Raw genomic sequence first — 21,612 nt, 5'->3', positions numbered from 1 at the left:
ACCTGCAGTTCCTTCTTATACAAACATCCCCGTTTCTACGCTGTCAAGCTCAGAGTGATTTTGTACATTTCAATGTGATCAAGATTTATTTTGCCCTTTTTGCACCCCTCAACCCATTACCTCTTGACAGATTGATCCTAACTTGCTCAGTTTTGTTTACATCGTCCAAATTGATGAAATAATGAATCAGAAATTCCCGTTGTGTGTTGAAGCACAAGAAACAATGCTGCCTTCATCTCAAAATTGTTCCACAGGCGAGAGAATGATAGAAATCAGTCTTGGTGCAAAACACTGTTCAAAACCTCGTGATTGATAAGTCCACTTTCTGATCATTTTGGGGGCTTGAGTGGTGAAGCATAGGATTGCAGCAGATAGGATTCTCAGTAGGATGGACTGGTATTAACTGGGTGAAAGTGCAGGACCAATCTCGGCTGGAATCTAACCCATTCAGCTACGTTTAGCTCTCATGAAATCTGTGCTGCATCGTTGCACATCTTATGGAGTCAGACATGAAAGTGCGGACTTAATCACATTTTTCAAGTCTGACTGGGAAGGCTGCCCTCTGAGCCTACACCAGCTTAAATTGGCTTTAGACCACAACACTTTTTGATTTGAATGGAAAAGGGACTGCTATGAAGTACAATTTCCTTTTCTAATTCAGTTGATTTAAAGCTATTTAGCCACCTTGGATGTGTTAAAATATTATAAGCACCAGGCCAATTTAATCTGTGCCGAAATATTTTTGAAGTTGGGACATGTTTAAACCTTCAATTTAAATGCCAGCTCGTTGACTTGGGGCGGGGGGGCGGAGATGCTAGATTGTCTGAAGCACTCGAACACCTTGAGGTCCTGTACCACGCTGGGCCTCTCTGACCAGCTGCAAGCCAAGTTCTCAGCAGAAAACAATACCTGGGTGCCTGTTGCAAGGTTAAGTGTGTGCAAAGGGCATTCAACTAGTGAGCTCAAGGTCTGCAGAAGTTCTCAACCTACTCTCATTATCACAGCTGGTCACAAAATCCCACATTATTATCCATAATTATTTTTTAATTTAAAAAGCAGAATTAGCAAAGTGATTTGTTTGATGGTATTAACCGATTTTATGATTTTGCACATGCTTATTTTTTGTATTTTATTACCATTGCAATCATTTATATTTTACCTCAGGTTCTCTCCTCCTTCAGAGCATTCATGATTCAGTTTGTTTGGAAGACCAGACACAAATGTATTCAGGTGGGCCAGTTCCAGAGCGCTCCATATTTCCTCATCAGAGTACTTATCAAAGGGGTCCAAGTTCATTCGAAGTGAACCCGAGAACAATATTGGGTCCTGGCAATTAATTACATATGACACTTGATTACTGAAAACTCTATGGTATGACATTTTCAAATTTTAGATTGAAAACATAAACTCCAAAATGTTCAATTGCCTACCTGAGGTATAATCGTGATCTGAAACCTGAGATCATGTAGGCCTATTTGTGTAACGTCAATTCCATCAATGACTATTTTTCCTTCAGCTGGTTCAATTATTCTAAATAGACCAAGTGCAAAAGACGATTTCCCAGCTCCTGTTCTTCCTACTATTCCAATCTATTAGAAAAATATTTACAGGATAGTTAGTGAAATCAATAGCACATCTGGTCGCGAAGGCTAGAGTGACATACTGATCATATCATCATATATATACAGCCGGAAACAGGCCTTTTCGGCCCTCCAAGTCCGTGCCGCCCAGTGATCCCCGTACATTAACACTATCCTACACCCACTAGGGACAATTTTTACATTTACCCAGCCAATTAACCTACATACCCGTACGTCTTTGGAGTGTGGGAGGAAACCGAAGATCTCGGAGAAAACCCACGCAGGTCACGGGGAGAACGTACAAACTCCTTACAGTGCAGCACCCGTAGTCAGGATCGAACCTGAGTCTCCGGCGCTGCATTCGCTGTAAAGCAGCAACTCTACCGCTGCGCTACCGTGCCGCCCAATATTCTAATATTCTGATATTCTAATACTATCCCTGGACAATACAGCTCACTCCCTCCATGACACACTGGTCAACCTGAGGAGCACCTTCAGCAACAGACTGGTTCCACTAAGCAGCACAGAACGCCACAGGAGATCCTTCTTTCCTGTGGCTATCAAACGACAACTCCTCCCCCTTCTGTCGTGGGGTAGACTGACCCCCCCCTCCCACCCAATCTTTGCACATCCCCAATCCTTTCCACTCAGCACTTTAATTTCATGTTTCACATATCTTGTGTTTTATGACTGTTGGCAGATCAATTTCCCTCCTGGGATAATTAAAGTGCTATCGTATCATATTCTTAGCAGTAGCTCAATAAGGCAATGTTCACATTCAAAATACACGTTATGTATTTGCACTGAGATTGCATATTAGGCTCTTCATAACACAAAGTGACTGATTCTAACATGTGTCAGTTATGGTTTGAGTAGCACGGTGCAGAAACAGGCCCTGCAGCCTGCCAATGCAAACCAAGGAGCCCCATCTATACTAGTCCAACCTGCCCGCATTTGATCCATATCCCTCTAAACTTTTCCTATCCATGTAACTATCCAAATATCTTCTAAATATTGTTAGGGTACCCGCTTCAACTACCTTCTCTGGCAGCTCATTCCATATATCCACCACCCTCCGTGTAAAATTGTTGCCCCTCAATTCCTAGTAAATCTTTCCCCCTCACCTTAAACTTATGTCCTGCGTTTCTTGATTCCCCTACAACGAGTAAAAGACTCTGTGCATCTCCCCTATCTATTCCTCTCATGATCTTCAACCCTCTATAAAATCTCTTCTCATCCTCCTACATGTCTGTACGGAGTTTATACGTTCGCCATGACCACGTGGGTTTTCTCCAGTTTCCTCACATATTCCAAAGATGTACATATTGGTCAATTGGCTTCTGTAAATTGCCCTTGTGTAGGATGGAATTAGTGCATGGGTAATTGCTGGTCGAGTGGACTTGGTGGGCCAAAGGACCCGTTTCCACACTGTACCTCTAAACTAAACATCCTTGTAAATCTTCTCTGCATTCTTTCCAGCTTAACATCATCTTTCCTATAGCAGGGTAGCAAGGGCCTTAAACAGTTGTAACATAACATTCCAACTTCTATATTCAAAACCCTGACTGATTAAGGCCAATGTGCCAAAAGCCTTCTTGACCACCTTATCTACCAGTGATGCCCATTTCAAGAAACTATGTACCTGCATTCGTAGATTCCTCTGCTCTGCAACTCTCCCCAAAGCCCTGCCATTTACTGTGAAGGTCCTGCCCTGGTTAGATTTCCCAAAATGCTGCACCTCACAATATCAGCATCTCATTTTCACCAATATTTAGATAGCTTTAGATTTGTTATAATTTACAGGAATCAGCAAAAGGGCAAAATTAGTTGCCCGGGGAAAATTTATAACAAGAACAACATTTGACAAACATAATTAGAAAAGCTCTTCCAAGTAATTATACACATGAAAAAAAATTGCTAGTCATAGTCATCAATTGATAGCCTGCAGTTTGGTGACAATGAAATGACATCTACAATCAATGGAGAGTTCAGCATAAGCATCACCTCAGACAAATTTCACAATTACTTAGGTGTATTGGTTATAATTTTTGTTCTCACTAACCTTTTCTCCTCCATTTATAGATATAGTAATGTCCTTCAAGGCCAGGTCAAGATCGGTTCTGTACCGCAAGCCATAATTTAGAAATTCAATATTTCCTTCCGAAGGCCAGGCTTGAGGGGGACGATTACTTTTAATAATCCAATGTGCCTAAGTAGAATAAAACATATTTACTTGGACAGTTCCAACTGCAATATATATTCTTACGCAACATATTATTTCTGAAGAATCTCTGTGCAATAAAAACAGAAAATGCTGGAAACATTCAGCAGGTCAGGCAACAGGGAATCAAAGGGTGATACAGTGTGGAAACAGGCCCTTCGGCCCAACTTGCCCACACTGGGCAACATGTCCCAGCTACACTAGTCCCACTTGCCTGCGCTTGTGATGAGATGAGAGGTAGTCAAGGGTTCTGTGCACCGTGGCACAAGGGCAACCACGTGCAGAATGGCTCATCATTGGAGGAAATTACTTAGGAACTCAAAGAATAAACCGTGTCCTGACAGGAGGCAGGGCTTGAAGAAATGTAGTTGAGGTAATGTGAGAGGATGTGGGCTTTGAGTACACCCTCTAATTTGTTCTAACATGGGAAGGGGTGCCCATTTTGGGAGTCTGCTATAAGCCATGCAATGATTTTTCCCATCCACAGTTGCTGGCTGAGTGCAACCAGGGTCACACTACTGGAAATATTAGTCTGGGAGAGGACATTTGCATTGACTCAATGTCCTTCTGTGAATGTGGAGGATTTTGTGGACAACTGATGATATTTTGTCAGGCCCTTTGGCGGCCTTCGGGAGGTGGACCAGATTTCAGGAGCATGCAGGAGAGTGGGGATTACAGTCGCCTAGTAAGCCACAGGTTTTGTGCCAGGTCTGAGATCTTGAAACAGCCTTTTCCACAAGAGACCAAATGTTTTGCTGGCACAATGAGGGCACATTGATATGTGCTGCCGCCAGGAGGCAGCTGCCAAGGTATGGGAAGCAGTAAACATTCTGTAAGCAGACGATACCACCCGGATATCAAACAATGACAAGACCGACTGCAGAAAGGAGATCGAGAACCTTGCAACCTCGTACCAAGACAACCTCCTCTCCCTCAAATTCAGCAAAACAAAGGAGATTGTGATTGACTTCAGGAAGTGAAACTTTACATATACCCCCGTAAATGGTGATGGCACCAAAACAGAGATGATGGAAAGCTTCAAGTTCTTAGGAATAAATATCAACAGCAATTTGTCCTGGACCTGCCACATTCTAGCCATGGCCAAGAAAGCACACAGGCACCTCTACTTCCTTAGAAGGCTTAGGAAGTTCAACATGTCCCACCAACTACAGATGCGCTTTTATTGGGAAGCATCACAGCCTGGTTTGGGAACTGCTCCATCCAAGACCACAAGAAATTCCAGAGAGTCGTGGACGTAGCCCAGACCATCAAACAAATCAACCTCCCTTCCATGGAAGGCCACCAGCATAATCGAGGACCCATCTCACTGCAATCACTCCCTCTACTGTATCTCTTGCCTGATGGGAGAGGGGAGAAGTTTGAAAACTCATACCTCCAGCTGCAGGAATAGTTTCTTCCCAGCTAATAGGCAACCAAACAGTTCTCCCATCAGCTAGGGTGCAGTCCTGACCTCCCATCTACCTCAATAGAGACCTTTGACCAATCTTTAATCAGACTTTATCTTGCGCTAAAAGTGAGGAGGTATAAGGGCAGGTGTTGCATCTCCTGCGGTTGCAGGGGAATGTACCAGGAGAGGGGGTGGTTTGGGCGGGAAGGGATGAGTTGCGGAAGAAGTGGTCTCTGTGGAAGGCCGAATGAGGTGGGGATGTTTTGTGGGAGATATGATTTGTGGTGAGATCACGTTGGAGGTGACGGAAATGTCTGAGGACGAGGTGATGAATGCAGAGGCTGACGGGATGAAAGGCCAGGACCAGAGAAACTTTAACCTTTAACAAGTGTTCTGCGAGAGCAGAATTATAGGACACAGAGGAGACACGTGTGAGGGACCCATCTATGACAGAAGGGAGGGTGGGTGGAGGGAAGCAACGTTCACCGAAGAATGAGTTCATCTTGGATGTCCTCGTATGGGGAGTCTCATCTTGGGAGTAGATGTGGCAGAAATGGGGGGTTGAGAGCAACGGATAGCATCTTTGCACGAGGCAGAATGGGAAATTAGCCCAGTTATCTGAACACCATTTTTTCCCACTCTGCCTCTTGCAAAGACACTATCCCCCATCAGGGAACAACCAAAGGTCAACTATTGCTGGCCCTGATTTATCCTGTTCTTTTCTTGCTTCCCCCCTACAATCAGTCTGAAGAAGAGTCCAGACCCAAAACGTCACCTATCCATTTTCTCCAGAGATGTGACCTGACCCGCTGAACTATTCCAGCATTTTGTGTATATCTTTGTTATAAACCAGTATTTGCAGTTCATTTTTATTCTTTATTCTAAAGTAGGCCATCCCCTTGTTAATCCTTAGTGCACAAATTCATCCTCTGCTCCAATAGCAGCTAATTTGGTTTGCTCCATTCACAGAATTATTATATTACCTGATGTACATCTCAAATTCTTGATTTATACTCTGCCCGGTGTTTGTATTTCTGTTTGAAACCCACAAACAATTCCCACCATTTCATGTGTAGGAAAAAACTGCAGATGCTGGTTAAAATCAGCCTGAAGAAGGGTCTCGACCCAAAACGTCACCCATTCCTTCTCTCCCGAGACGCTGCCTGACCCGCTGAGTTACTCCAGCATTTTGTGTCCCACCATTTCATTTGATATTTTGCTGTTGCTCAACTCCACTCAGACAGATTCTACTGTACTTTCTTCAGATACAATCCCTCCTCTCTGCTACCTTTCCAATTCTTTAACATCTAAACTACTCCAACCTTTTATCATTTTGCTCCCCTCTTCCACACAAATCCTGGTATATTTCATGTCATTGGAGCAGAATTTGGCAATTCAGCCTGTCGAGTCTACTACGCCAATCAATCATGGCTGATCTATCTTTCCCTCAACTCCATTCTCTTGCCTTCTCCCCTATAAGGGCTATTAATCATACCTATTTCTTTCTATTTGATTCAGCAATTCACCCTACCACTCCTTATTACCATTTCCTTACGGCAACTCATTTTTATAAATCAAATGTTTGATGCATACATTAGATTCTCTCCCAAAAAATCTACAGGTATGTATTTTGTAAATGCAGATAACAGAATGAACGCAGGCTTGCTATCCACTCAAGCGTGACGCCAGGAGAACACGCAAAACATTTCTTATCTTTCAATTTTAATCTTACCTCTTTTGGAGTATCAAAATACTGTTGTACTCTTTCCACTGCAACAATATTAGTTTCCACTTCTGATGTCATGCGTACCAGCCAGTTTAATGTCGCAGTTATCTAAACAATAACGAGACAGGTTTAGGACTAGGAACAGTCATTCACCCACCAATTGACGCAATGGACAACCTGTACAGTTCCATTAATCCACTTGTATCTTGTATCTTGTGGTCATCACTTCCGAAGAGACCACCAGGGACTATATTGGAAGTATCCTATACCCACTAGGGACAGTTTTTAACACTATCCTACACACACTAGGGACAATTTTTACATTAACAAGCCAATTAACCTACATACCTGTACGTCTTTGGAGTGTGGGAGGAAACCGAAGCTCTCGGAGAAAACCCACGCAGGTCACGGGGAGAACGTGCAAACTCCGTACAGACAGAACCCATAGTCAGGTTGGAACTCGGGTCTCCAGCGCTGCATTCACTGTAAGGCAGCAACTCCACCGCTGTGCCACCGTGACCCCATTCCATATCCTTTGATACCCTCACAAAATGATAATCTATCAACGCTCATCTTTGAAGATTATTTTGGGAGAGTCCAAGATTTTACTTCGTTGCCATATAAATATTAAAGACCAGAAATATTTTTTTAAAACCATGTTTGAATACAAGACAATACAAAATGATAATGGCGTCAATACAGCAAACCATCGTGTTAATGGACCCCTTTATAATGGATTGTGGTTATAACAGCCGGACCTGTTGGCACGACCCCGGCTCGCAAGGTGCATCAGCGAGCTCTTCTTCACCGTCTGCACGGTCCAGTTGACGCAGCTGTTACAGCCCCTGGTGACAGCGCTTTCTGCAGGCTGCCATCACCAATAGGACACGCCCGGTCACCATGGGGTTCCCTCCCCTCTCACCAGATGCTACTTCTTCCCATTGCTCATCACTTTGTCCACCGGCCTCCATCCTCCCCACCTTCTCCCACCACTCTGTCCACCTGCACTCCTCCCTCCCCTGGAGTAGCCGACATCCGCCGCCTTGGAAGATGTCGGTGACGGCGGGGTACGAGGAGGATGCAGGGGGTAATGTGGGGCGTGGACAAAACGATGGGTGAAAGGGGAGGGGGCAGCCACGGTGACCAAGCGCATCCTGACTGTAGCGGTGGCCTGAACAGTGTCCTGTCGTGAGGCTACAACGTAACAGCCGTGTCACCCAGTGAAGGAGGACTTGCGAGTGCAGACCAGTGACATAGTTCTAGTTTTAAGGTAAAACGACACAAAGTGTTTTAGTTTTAGGGATACGGCATGGGAACAGGTCCTTCAGCCCACTGAGTCTGCACCGAACAACGATCACCTCTACACTAGTTCTATCGTACACCCTGGGACAATTTACAGAAGCCAATTAACCTACAAACCCGCATGTCTTTTGGATTTGGGAGAAAACGGAGCACCCAGAGAAAAGCCACGCAGTCACAGGGAGAACGTACAAATTCCGTACAGACAGTACCCACAGTGTTACAAGGGAACAGCTTCAAGGATCTGACTAGTAGAAAAAAGGAACACTCGACAGTTCAGTTACAAATCAGTTTTATTGGCACGAGAGAGAACAAAAGCAATACTTATCTCGGTATGCGCAGGGGGCCATTTTACAGCAGCACACCTCCCTCTCTCGGCCTTGGTGCCAACCCAGCCCATCGGTGAACCCCTCTCGTCAAGAACTAACTCATGACTTACTGACGCCTGCCTTTATACGGGCAGAAATCAGTCATTGAAATGACCGCAGGTAAGTCTTGGCCAATAGCGCTGCTTCCAAAATCAAACTACAACCAATGGCAGGGGACTGCATCCGAGCAAGGCACCCCCCCGGGAAACAAAGCGCTATCAGCTGCAGACTGGCGTATAAAGCAATACACAGTGCTACAGACTTGGCAGGTAAAGGTAATACACACGGCGCTGCTGGTTTGGCGCGCAAGGTTTTAAACAGAGCGTTGTCGGTTTAGCGCGTGGGAATTTAAACAAAGAGCTGTCGGCTGCAGCGCTATGGGCTTTAAACACAGCGCTATGGGCTTTAAACACAGCGCTATGGGCTTTATACACAGCGCTATGGGCTTTAAACACAGCGCTATGGGCTTTAAACACAGCGCTATGGGCTTTAAACACAGCGCTATGGGCTTTAAACACAGCGCTATGGGCTTTAGACACAGCGCTATGGGCTTTAAACACAGCGCTATGGGCTTTAAACTCAGCGCTATGGGCTTTAAACACAGCGCTATGGGCTTTAAACACAGCGTTATGGGCTTTAAACACAGCGCTATAGGCTTTAAACACAGCGCTATGGGCTTTAAACACAGCGCTATGGGCTTTAAACACAGCGCTATGGGCTTTAAACACAGCGCTATTGGCTTTAAACTCAGCGCTATGGGCTTTAAACACAGCGCTATGGGCTTTAAACACAGCGCTATGGGCTTTAAACACAGCGCTATGGGCTTTAAACACAGCGCTATGGGCTTTAAACACAGCGCTATGGGCTTTAAACTCAGCGCTATGGGCTTTAAACACAGCGCTATGGGCTTTAAAATTCTCGTATAACACAGTCAGGATCGAACCCATGTCTCTGGCACTGTAAGGCTGCAACTCTACCACTGTGGCACCAAAATGTGCTGGAGTAATTCAGCAGACGGATTCAGTCTGAAGAAGTGTTCCAAGGTCCATTATCCATGTTCTCTAGTGGTGCTGCCCAACCTGCTGAGTTACTCCAGCACTTGGTGCCCTTTTAATGTATTAATCATCTGCAGTTTTTGGTCCCACTATATATCTTACGCGATTATAGCAGACAATCAGCAATAACGAACACCATTCCCTTCCCCTCCTCCCCATGGTCAGTTGTACCGAGGGTTCACCGTATTACATACACCTCAAACACCTGTATTACAATTTCCAAACATCTGTATGACACAATTTCCAAACACCTGTATTACACAATTACTAGAATTTCCAAACACCTTACTCTCAATAAAACTAAATTACTAACAAGATATTGTAGACTATATAGTTAGGCAATAAAAAGATCTCTGTAATCTTTTGTTACTGAAAGTTTGTATGTGATCGTGTTTGATTACTAAGAGTCTATTTTCATTTTCCTACTTGCTGAAGTACATTAAATTAATTCTTTTCATTGCATATTAGGAACTCTAGATCCTTTCAAAAAATATTCTGACATTGCATAGTATCACGTTAATAGAACAGCAGTCTCCTTGTATTTTGCAAAGAATAGCTTGTCGTTGACATGACAACATTTGCATTATCCAAAAGGCTCATGTCAAAAGTGTAACAGAATAGTCTTTCTGGTGTTTTGAGTCCAAGAAATAAATCACCATCCAAAGCAAGGCAGGATCATCACGTACACTGTGGTTTATGTAAGACATTGTAGCTGGAGAGGCCAGTGTGTCCCTTGAGGCTGTTTCACCGTTCAAGCAAGGCTGATCTTCTAACTTTGCATATCTTTCATTCATTTGTCCTGTATCTCTCTATATCACCGTCTATATCTCTCATTTTCCTCTCCCCGACTCTCAGTCTGAAGAAGGGTCTCGACCCGAAACGTCACCTATTCCTGTTCTCCAGAGATGCTGTCTGACCTGCTGAGTTTCTCCAGCTTTTTATGGAAATATGACATTTAGCTCCCCCAACCAAATCATTGATAAAGACTGTACATATGAGTCATAGTGTGGAAACAGGCCCTTTGGCCCAACTTGCCCACACCGGCCAGCAATGTCCCAGCTACACTAATCCCACCTGCCTGCACTTGGTCCATATCCTTCCAAACCTGTGCTATCCATGTACCTGTCCAACTGTTTCTTAAATGTTGGGATAGTCCCAGCCTCAACTACCTCCTCTGGCAGCTTGTTCCACACACCCACCACCCTGCAGAACTTAGCCATAATCTGTCAAGGTTACATTCCATCGTCGAGAACAAGATCCCCTCTAAATCATTCAGCCACATGCTATTGGCAATTATAAATGGACTGCGCATGTGGCATTACCAACAGTGCCCAGAACCAATGAAAAATATAAGTATACAAGGCAACTTTTAAATTGTAACACATTTAAAAGTTTAAATGTGTTACAATTATGACCGAGGTATAACAATTTTAAGCAAGTCTACTTTTACTAACCTGTAAGGCATATGAAATGGATAGACCAACGATGCCTGGACTGACTGTGCTCCTGGAAGCCACAGCAAAAAGGGCAGCAAAAAATACAATGAAATTGCCAACCAATTCCAGTCTCACAGCCAACCACCTAGTGGGACAAGATAAGAACACTTAATGTAACTATTCATGGCATCCATTATACTAGCTTTGGTGGCCCCTCCCCAGAGACCTAGAACTTTCCATTGTGGGCAGTCAGTGCAATTGAGTATAATAAGAATCACTAACCCTCATAAAATTTGGTTTCAAAATCAAGACTAACTGAATTGAAGCATGCAAGGAGGGCCTCTCAATGATTACAAGTACTGACTTTCCAATAAAAGTATATTGCTGCAAATAAACCGAAAAGCTACATTGTTATACTACCTGTTAGCAACAATACTAGGGTAATATGCTTTTTGGTTTTCATCCACTCTGGAGTCATTACGGTCTATAAAACGATCTTCTTGTCCAAAAGCACGGATGACACTGACTCCAAGCAAGGTTTCATTGAAGTTTGAAAAAATGGGTGATCGGCTAGCTGACTCCAATCTCTTCAGCTGACGGGAAGTAGCAACATAGTATCTCTGAAGAAATAAAAAATGGTCAGGACTTAAATTTTTCTTTCCCAAACACAACAAACACCAATTCAACAAAGGCACACATTTAACCATATAACCATATAACAACTACAGCATGGAAACAGGCCTGTCCGGCCCTACCAGTCCACGCTGACCATTCTCCCTGACCTAGTCTCATCTACCTGCACTCAGACCATAACCCTCCAATCCCCTCCTATCCATATACCTATCCAATTTACTCTTAAATAATAAAATCGAGCCAGCCTCCACCACTTCCACCGGAAGCCCATTCCATACAGCCACCACCCTCTGAGTAAAGAATTTCCCCCTCATGTTACCCCTAAACTTTTGTCCCTCAATTCTAAAGCTATGTCCCCTTGTTGCAATCTTCCCCACTCTCAAGGGGAAAAGCCTACCCACGTGAACTCTGTCCGTCCCTCTTAAAATTTTAAAAACCTCTATCAAGTCCCCCCTCAACCTTCTACGCTCCAAAGAATAAAGACCCAACCTGTTCAACCTCTCTCTGTAGCCTAAGTGCTGAAACCCAGGCAACATTCTAGTAAATCTCCTCTATACCCTCTCCATTTTGTCGACATCCTTCCTATAATTTGGCGACCAGAACTGCACACCATACTCCAGATTCGGCCTCACCAATGCCCTGTACAATTTTAACATTACATCCCAACTTCTATACTCGATGCTCTGATTTATAAAGGCAAGCATACCAAACGCCTTCTTCACCACCCTATCCACATGAGATTCCACCTTCAGGGAACAATGCACAGTTATTCCCAGATCCCTCTGTTCCACTGCATTCCTCAATTCCCTACCATTTACCCTGTACGTCCTATTTTGATTTGTCCTACCAAAATGCAGCACCTCACACTTATCAGCATTAAACTCCATCTGCCATCTTTCAGCCCACCCTTCCAAAAGGCCCAAGTCTCTCTGTAGACTTTGAAAATCTACCTCACTATCAACTACTCCACCTATCTTAGTATCATCTGCATATTTACTAATCCAATTTGCCACACCATCATCCAGATCATTAATGTAAATGACAAACAACAGTGGACCCAACACAGATCCTTGGGGTACTCCACTAGACACTGGCCTCCAACCTGACATACAATTGTCAACCATTACCCTCTGGTCTCTCCCATTCAGCCATTGTTGAATCCATCTTGCAACCTCACTATTAATACCCAACGATTTAACCTTCTTAATCAACCTTCCATGTGGAACCTTGTCAAATGCCTTACTGAAGTCCATATAGACAACATCCACAGCCTTGCCCTTATCAATTTCCCTGGTAACCTCTTCAAAAATTTCAAAGAAGAAACTCTAATGGGGTAATGCCCATAGATCTTGCTTTAAAACATGGGATCTTCAAATGTTTCCTCACCAACACTCGTATAATATCGAGCAATATCCAGTTCTTACAATTTATAAAAATAGATTACAATGGTGTATGAAGGATCAAATGTTGTTAAAAGTTTGCCCTAAAACAACAGCATTGCTCAACTCCACATTTCAAAAATTTAAAAGAAATCTTGTGAAGGAATATGAGCGTTATTCAGTTCCTCAAACACGCCCCACTTGATACGCCGTGTTCCTCTCAAGCTTTCCACGTGCCTTTAAGAGCCACGATGCTTGTAATTCCCATAAAAGTGCACAAGAATGCCAAAACTCCAAGCTTCCTGACGAGAACACCAGCAATTTCCCACCTGCATTCTGCAGAAATCCTCATCATGACCGATAGTTGAGCAAACACTTCTAGCAATCCTTCAGCAGTTACACTAGGCAATGCAAGTGGGCAGTAACACCATCATTTCAAAAGGCGAGGAACAGCTAGTCTTAAGTAATTTGTAATTATATCAAGTTTGGTAGCTTTTACATTTTTTTTAAACATTTAAAATATCAGAAAATCCTGAAAGAATGCTCAATTTTCAGATTTTGACTGCTTCTGAATATTCACAATATAGACAAATTGTTTGACAATTGTCCGAGTAATACTCTTTATCTAGCTGTTAAACAAGTCACCCTACATTGTGAATAGCAATTATGTCAGCAGCCTATCCTAATCACTAATTATTCATAACTTGTTGCCAATAGAACAGCTTTCCAACCCTGAAAACACATTTCCAGCCATCAAAAAAAAAAATCTGAGGCTTTACATTAAAAATAAATTTGTACACACTACAGCTAATAAGTACTATACAATGCAATACTGAATGAATCTTGGAGATATACTCTGATGCAAACCAATATTACGCACAGCTTGTCATGAATACTAACCTGCACAATAATGTACAGAATCCCCAGTGGTGGGATGATCACTGCAGCTAATGGCGTGGCTATCAAAATCACCACACAAGCTGCGACAACATTGAACAGTGATCCCAGGAACATTTTGATCACCATTGGAAGCACCGTGTCTATTGTATCAATGTCTTTGGCGAAGCGGTTTACCAAGTTGCCACTCGGAGTTTGCTCGAAAAAGCTCATTGGTGACGTCAGCACATCATACAGCACATGAACATGGAGATAGCGAGAGGCTGTTATCCCTCCCATGCTCATCATCAACGAAGCAATTAGCACAAAAACACCTAGAAAGTTAATAAAAACTAGTTTGTTGCAAAACCAATATGCATATGGTGCTTATAACATAGATAACTTGCCACGGCTATTCAATATGAAAAGAAGCAAACAAACTCAATCCAAGGAAACATTAGGGAGAGGCAAAGTCTGATCAAACAGATTTTAAAAGGACAGGGAAATGGAAAAGCTGAAGAGATGATGGCAATAAATTCAGGAACAATGTCCAAGCCATGGTTAGAATGGCAAATTCAGGAACAAGGTCCAAGCCACGGTTAGAATGGCAAATTCAGGAACAAGGTCCAAGCCATGGTTGGAATGGCAAATTCAGGAACAAGGTCCAAGCCATGGTTGGAATGGCAAATTCAGGATTACAGAATTAAAAACCCCTACAAAATATTGACCACGATAGACATGATAAAATTATGGAGTATCTGAAATCTGAGGCACTGGCAGGTCATGGCCAAATGCAAAACAGCAAAGAGAAAGTTAACAGGGTCTTTGTACTGGGCAGGAATTCAGGTGTTTCTAGAGGGTGCAAGAGAGAGGCCAGTTGGTCGTTCCGGGCACCATGTTATAGGAAAGATGTTGTAAAACTGGAAAGGGTACAAAGAAGATTGACCAGTGTAGGCAAGTTGGGCTGAAGGGCCTGTTTCCACACTGTACCACTTTATGACTCTATGAGGAAGAAGCTGGAATGAGAATTTGTATAAGCAAATCAAAGGGCAAGTAGTTGGCAACTTGGGCGAACAGCCTGAACAAGATAAAAGATATACTAATTTACAAAATATGGTCGCTATTCTACCATGTAATCCAATTTTGCACAATACATTTCAAAAGCAAATAGTCAATGCACTGTTCACAATGATATAGAAAAAGTATTAATTTTTAATTCTGAATGTACTGAGCTACTTCAGGCTTTAAAGCACACTACACCTTTTTGGTTCCATGCAATAAATCCCTTTAAAAAGACATTTTCAAATAAAATTCATACCTTAGAAGCAACAATTCATCAAATCTCTATTTGTGGTGGTTGCAATAACCCACCTTCAATCCCAATGTTCTTTGATTACAATACATGACAAACCTCAAACTCTCAAAATGAATAACTTTCTGATGTTACTTCACATTATCACAAATCAAAGGTACATTACAAACCTTGAATTATTCCAAGTGCACCATACACTCCCAATCTGAGTGGGGTGCGCAGTTGGGTCCCATTAACAACTGGATCATCTGTCCATAAACTCAGCCAGTAGTTAGAGGACAAGGACGCTATATGTTGGCAGAGATAGAAAAGAACAATCCAGAAACAAATGCAGACTCCGATGGCTGTCACATAGGTCCAGAAAACTCTGAATTTTACCTGAATTTTAAATAAACATAGTCAACACATAGTACAAAATAATACAGCCATACTTACCAACCGACTTTCATTAGCAAACATATTACCCTCAGCCTCTTCACTCTAGTTATTAACATTAATTGTAAATAGATACAGTCCCAGCACTAATCCTTAAGAACACAATCTGAAAATGACCCATTAACCCCCACACCAGGTCTACCTTTTCCAAACCTAATAGTCTCTTCCTATGGTAATATGTCACTCTGAAACCCACAAGGCAACTTTTGCAGTAATATTTGTACCACCTTACTGGAGGACTTTTGAAAATTCAAGTTGAAAATATCCACAGGGTCCATTTTCTCACCTTGCTTGTTATATTTCCAAAAGAATGGTATCCTTATGCAAGACCTTGTTATCCCAATCCAAATCACATTGTTTTTTAAACAAAGTACTTTCTTATTAAAGTACTTTTTTTAAAGTACTTTAATAATGAAGGACTCACCCTAGAGTCAACGATATACAAAGGTACTCCCCATACTTCTTTTCTGAGGATAGTGACTAGGAAGTAGCTCCATTTTAGCTCGATTTTACAATACCAGAAAGTTGTACATTTATGTGCAGGATAGTTTTTTGCAGCAATACGTAGAGGTACCTACCAGAGAAGGGGCAGTGTTGGACCTCCTGTTGGGAAATGAGACGGGTCAGGTGACGGAGGTATGTGTTGAGGAGCACTTTGGGTCTAGTGATCACAATGCCATTAGTTTCAATATAATTATGGAGAAGGTCAAAACTGGACCAAGGGTTGAAATTTTGGATTGGAGAAAGACTAATTTTGAGGAGATGAGAAAGGATTTAAAAGGAGTGAAATGGGACATTTTGTTTTATGAAAAGGATATAATAGAGAAATGGAGGATATTTAAAGGTGAAATTTTGAGAGTACAGAGTCTTTATGTCCCTGTTCGGTGGAAAGGAAAGAATAATAATTTGAAAGAGCCGTGGTTTTCCAGGGAAATTGGAAACTTGGTTCGGAAAAAGAGGGAGATATACAATAAATATAAGCGGCAGGGAGTAAATGAGGTTCTTGAGGAATATAAAGAATGTAAAAGGAATCTTAAGAAGGAAATTAGAAAAGCGAAAAAAAGATATGAGGTTGCTTTGGCAAGTAATGTAAAAGTAAACCCCAAGGGGTTCTACAGATATGTCAATAGCAAAAGGATAGCGAGGGATAAAATTGGTCCATTAGAGAGTCAGAGTGGACAGCTATGTGCTGAGCCGGAAGAAATGGAGGAGATATTAAACAATTTCTTTTCTTCGGTATTCACCGAGGAGAAGGATATTGAATTATGTGAGGTAAGCGAAACAAGTAGAGTAGTGATGGAAATTATGAGGATTAAAGAAGAGGAGGTATGGACACTTTTGAAAAATATAAAAGTGGATAAGTCTCCAGGTCCTGATAGGATATTCCCTAGGACATTGAGGGAAGTTAGTGCAGAAATAGCAGGGGCTATGACGGAAATATTTCAAACGTCATTAGAAACGTGGATGGTGCCGGAAGATTGGCGCATTGCGCATGTTGTGCCTTTGTTTAAAAAAGGTTCTAAAAGTAAACCTAGCAATTATAGACCTGTTAGTTTGACGTCTGTGGTGGGAAAATTAATGGAAAAGATACTTAGGGACAATATATATAATTATATGGATAAACAAGGCCTGATTAGAAACAGTCAACATGGATTTGTGCCTGCAAGGTCATATTTGACTAATCTTCTTGAATTTTTTGAAGAGGTTACCAGGGAAATTGATAAGGGCAAGGCTGTGGATGTTGTCTATATGGACTTCAGTAAGGCATTTGACAAGGTTCCACATGGTAGGTTAAATCGTTGGGTATTAACAGTGAGGTTGCAAGATGGATTCAACAATGGCTGAATGGGAGATACCAGAGGGTAATGGTTGACAACTGTATGTCAGGTTGGAGGCCAGTGTCTAGTGGAGTACCCCAAGGATCTGTGTTGGGTCCACTGTTGTTTGTCATTTACATTAATGATCTGGATGATGGTGTGGCAAATTGGATTAGTAAATATGCAGATGATACTAAAATAGGTGGTGTAGTTAATAATGAAGTAGAGTTTCAAAGACTTGGGCCTTTTGGAAAGGTGGGCTGAAAGATGGCAGATGGAGTTTAATGCTGATAAGTGTGAGGTGCTGCATTTTGGTAGGACAAATCAAAATAGGACGTACAGGGTAAATGGTAGGGAATTGAGGAATGCAGTGGAACAGAGGGATCTGGGCATAACTGTGCATTGTTCCCTGAAGGTGGAATCTCATGTGGATAGGGTGGTGAAGAAGGCGTTTGGTATGCTTGCCTTTATAAATCAGAGCATCGAATATAGAAGTTGGGATGTAATGTTAAAATTGTACAGGGCATTGGTGAGGCCGAATCTGGAGTATGGTGTGCAGTTCTGGTCGCCAAATTATAGGAAGGATGTCGACAAAATGGAGAGGGTACAGAGGAGATTTACTAGAATGTTGCCTGGGTTTCAGCACTTAAGCTACAGAGAGAGGTTGAACAGGTTGGGTCTTTATTCTTTGGAGCGTAGAAGGTTGAGGGGGGACTTGATAGAGGTTTTTAAAATTTTAAGAGGGACGGACAGAGTTGACGTGGGTAGGCTTTTCCCCTTGAGAGTGGGGAAGATTCCAACAAGGGGACATAACTTTAGAATTGAGGGACAAAAGTTTAGGGGTAACATGAGGGGTAATTTCGTTACTCAGAGGGTGGTGGCTGTATGGAATGGGCTTCCGGTGGAAGTGGTGGAGGCAGGCTCGATTTTATTATTTAAGAGTAAATTGGATAGGTATATGGATGAGAGGGGATTGGAGGGTTATGGTCTGAGAGCAGGTAGATGAGACTAGGTCAGAGAGAGTGGTCGGCGTGGACTGGTAGGGCCGAACGGGCCTGTTTCCGTGCTGTAGTTGTTATATGGTTACTCCAAAATATTAACTGTCCGCAGATACTGGTTGAATAATTTAATGATTATCAATTATATTGTAAATTTCCAATATCCAACGATTGAATTACTATTCCAGTTTTTAGGCAATGGATTAAAATTGACTAATGTCAGACTGATTTGCTGATACTCATTTTCTTCCATGCTCCCTTTTTAAACACTAGCTCCTCTGATGGCAAGCCTATAACCAAATTTATTTTTTTAAGTACTACAGCTTGTTTTTTCCACCTCTGCTTCTCAGAATGTGGGATACATTATATCCAACTTTTAAACTTGCCAAACCCCTTAAAATGTCCCCTGAACATTTTGGGAAAAGAGATACAGCATGGAAACAGGCTCTTCGGCCCACCAAGTCAACACTATCCATCGACCTTCTACTCACGCTACTTCTACGTTATCCCACTTTCTCATTCACTTCTTATACTTGTTGTGAAAATTCCTTAATATCCATGGGCTTTGGAATTGGGAATTTTCTTTTAATAGGAACATTATTGTTCTGAACATGCAACAATATCCACCCTAACTTCCAGAGACCTCACGTACCACTGAGGCACCCATTTCCAATCCACTTCTGCTAAAACCTCTCAGTCTACCAAACTGGGACTTACGCCATTTAGTATGCCAACTGTTGATCTTTTTTTTTTTAAAGGGGTGCCATATCTAACAATTCTATGTACTGATTCCCAATATGCTCATCCACTGGGACTTGATTACATAAGGCATCTTGGTCATTACAGATGAGTTGGACCAAAGGGCCTGTTTCCATGCATGTAACTCTATCACCATGAGAGTATGGCTAAAGAACTGGTAGCTTTTTTGAAATAACCAAGTTTAGCGAGGGCATTGTTATGGACTTTAGTACAGCATTTGGCAAGGTCCTGTATAGTAGGTTGGTCCAGAAGGTGAAAGCACCTTGGTAACTGGAGGCAAAATTGGCTTGGTGACAGTAGGAAGAGGATGCTTTTCTGATTGGAAGTCCGTGACTAGTGGTGTACCGCAGGTATCAGTATTGAGACCCTCGTTGTTTGCGATTTATCTTAATATCATATCATATCATATCATATATATACAGCGCGGAAACAGGCCTTTTCGGCCCACCAAGTCCGCGCCGCCTAGCGATCCCCGCACACTAACACTATCCTACACCCACTAGGGACAATTTTTACATTTACCCAGCCAATTTACCTACATACCTTAACATTTGGAAGTGAATGCAAGAGATGTGTTTAGGTATTGTGGAATGCGAGGAAGTTTGCCTCAGGCTACATCAGGATAAACAATCGGATGGAGAATTGCCGACCATCGGCAGATTGAATTTAGTTCTGACAAGTAGGAGGTAAAGCATTTTAGGAAGTCAACTAGGTTAAAAAATATACAGTAAAAGTAGGGCACTAAGGAACGTTGTTGAATAGGGAGACAATGGGCTTCAAGCCCATTGTTTCCAAACGAGCCAACACAGGTAGATGGGGTGGTGAAGGCAGCAAATGGCACGCTTTCCTTCATAGGTGGAAGCATAGAAATTAAAAAAGAGACAGTGCTGGAGTAACTCATTGGGTCAGGCAGTATCTCTGGAGAACCTGGATGGGAGACGCCTCAGTCCTGGCACACAATACTCCACATGCAGTCCTGGTCACCACTCTTTTGGAAGGATGTGGCTGCACTGGAGAAAGTGCAGAAGAGATTCACCTGGATAGGCAAACTCGAATCACAAAGAGGAGAATGGATAGGCTGGGCTTGTTGCAGTGGAGCGAAGGAGGCAGAAAGGTGACCTGAGAGAGGTATACAAAATTATAAGAGGTATAGATACTGCACAAATAATCTTTTTCTCGTGGTAGGGGTATCAAAAGCAGAGGGAAGATCATTGAAAGGAAACTTTTTTGTTTACATAGTGGTTAATACTGGAGCACTACCATGGGAGGTTATGCAATCACTACAGTCAATTTAAATCGGCTCGCGTAGAGAAGGATGAATAAAGATGCTGGCATGGACATGTTGAGACGAAGGGTGCATTCCTGTGCTGTGTAGCTTCAGTACTACAGGATTTAAGTCAGTGTTACACAGCTATTCCTGACAAGCGACTTCATGATTTTTTCTTTCAATCATTCCATGCATCTGAACTAGATCACAACAGAAAACCAGCATATAAACCCACAATGTCACCCTTTCACCTTGTTTTTCCATCAGAGCCAGCTTAGATATGCAGAAATAGAAACCAGAGCTCTGCTGACAAATCCTCATAATGACAAACGAACATAAATGCAAACAAAGGAATAAAAGGGTGTCTTGTTACCACCATGTTATCCTCATAAAATAGAAAGGAAATACGATGGTTTCTAAATATTAAACTATTCTCGCCCCCCCCCCCCTTCAAGTGTAAAAAGTTCACAATGTTATCTTCATAAAACTTCAAGACCAAAGCGAACCTGGATATTTAGTGTTGGAAAGGATACCAATTGGTGGGGTTATTATTGACAACATGAAAAAGGAACTGAAGGCTGCAAGGATGAAGGAGGAAACAGAGAACAATTATAATTATGCCAAAATACTGATGTGACATTCGCAGGCCCAGTGGCACTTGCTTGGTGGATTTTCCAGACTATTGGATGTTGTTTTATTAATACCCCAACACATTTTAAATTTACTTTTTAAAAAGTATTACAGTAAAATTTATAGTGAGGCAGGTAAAAATCTAAAGGGACCAAACAAACTGCTGGAGGGACTCAGCGGGTGAGCAGCGTTGGATGGGGGAATGTAATTGTTGACCTTGAGTCAAGAACCTGCATCAGGGCTAAACCTGAAATTCGTTCTCCTCCACAGATGCCGTATGTTCCTGCTGAAATCCTCCAGAAGATCTTTTTGCTCAACATTCTGGCATCTGCGTCTCCGGTGTCTCTAAATTAAAGGTATACATGGGACACAGGGTCCCAGCGGGTGGGAAGGGAGCATGGTAAATGTGACTT

The 21,612-nt window shown here is 42.4% G+C and overlaps 1 protein-coding gene across 1 annotated transcript in view; it reads right to left on the bottom strand.

The window, feature by feature from the left end:
* The window catches only part of abcc1 (ATP binding cassette subfamily C member 1 (ABCC1 blood group)), a 107,811-nt gene that overhangs the window by 6,741 nt on the left and 79,458 nt on the right, over window positions 1–21,612 (bottom strand). Inside the window, exons 22-29 of the mRNA XM_078418355.1 lie at window positions 15,464–15,671; window positions 14,006–14,316; window positions 11,514–11,713; window positions 11,112–11,238; window positions 6,942–7,043; window positions 3,643–3,789; window positions 1,431–1,589; window positions 1,160–1,326 (exon numbers count right to left, since the gene is read on the bottom strand). Coding sequence (XP_078274481.1) covers window positions 1,160–1,326; window positions 1,431–1,589; window positions 3,643–3,789; window positions 6,942–7,043; window positions 11,112–11,238; window positions 11,514–11,713; window positions 14,006–14,316; window positions 15,464–15,671 — 1,421 coding nt within the window. The remainder of the gene's footprint in view (window positions 1–1,159; window positions 1,327–1,430; window positions 1,590–3,642; window positions 3,790–6,941; window positions 7,044–11,111; window positions 11,239–11,513; window positions 11,714–14,005; window positions 14,317–15,463; window positions 15,672–21,612) is intronic.

The sequence above is a fragment of the Rhinoraja longicauda genome, chromosome 21, assembly GCF_053455715.1.
Source record: "Rhinoraja longicauda isolate Sanriku21f chromosome 21, sRhiLon1.1, whole genome shotgun sequence".
NCBI lineage: Eukaryota > Metazoa > Chordata > Chondrichthyes > Rajiformes > Arhynchobatidae > Rhinoraja > Rhinoraja longicauda.
The sequence above is the reverse complement of the archived record's forward strand: the minus strand, read 5'-3'. Positions and strand labels throughout refer to the sequence as shown.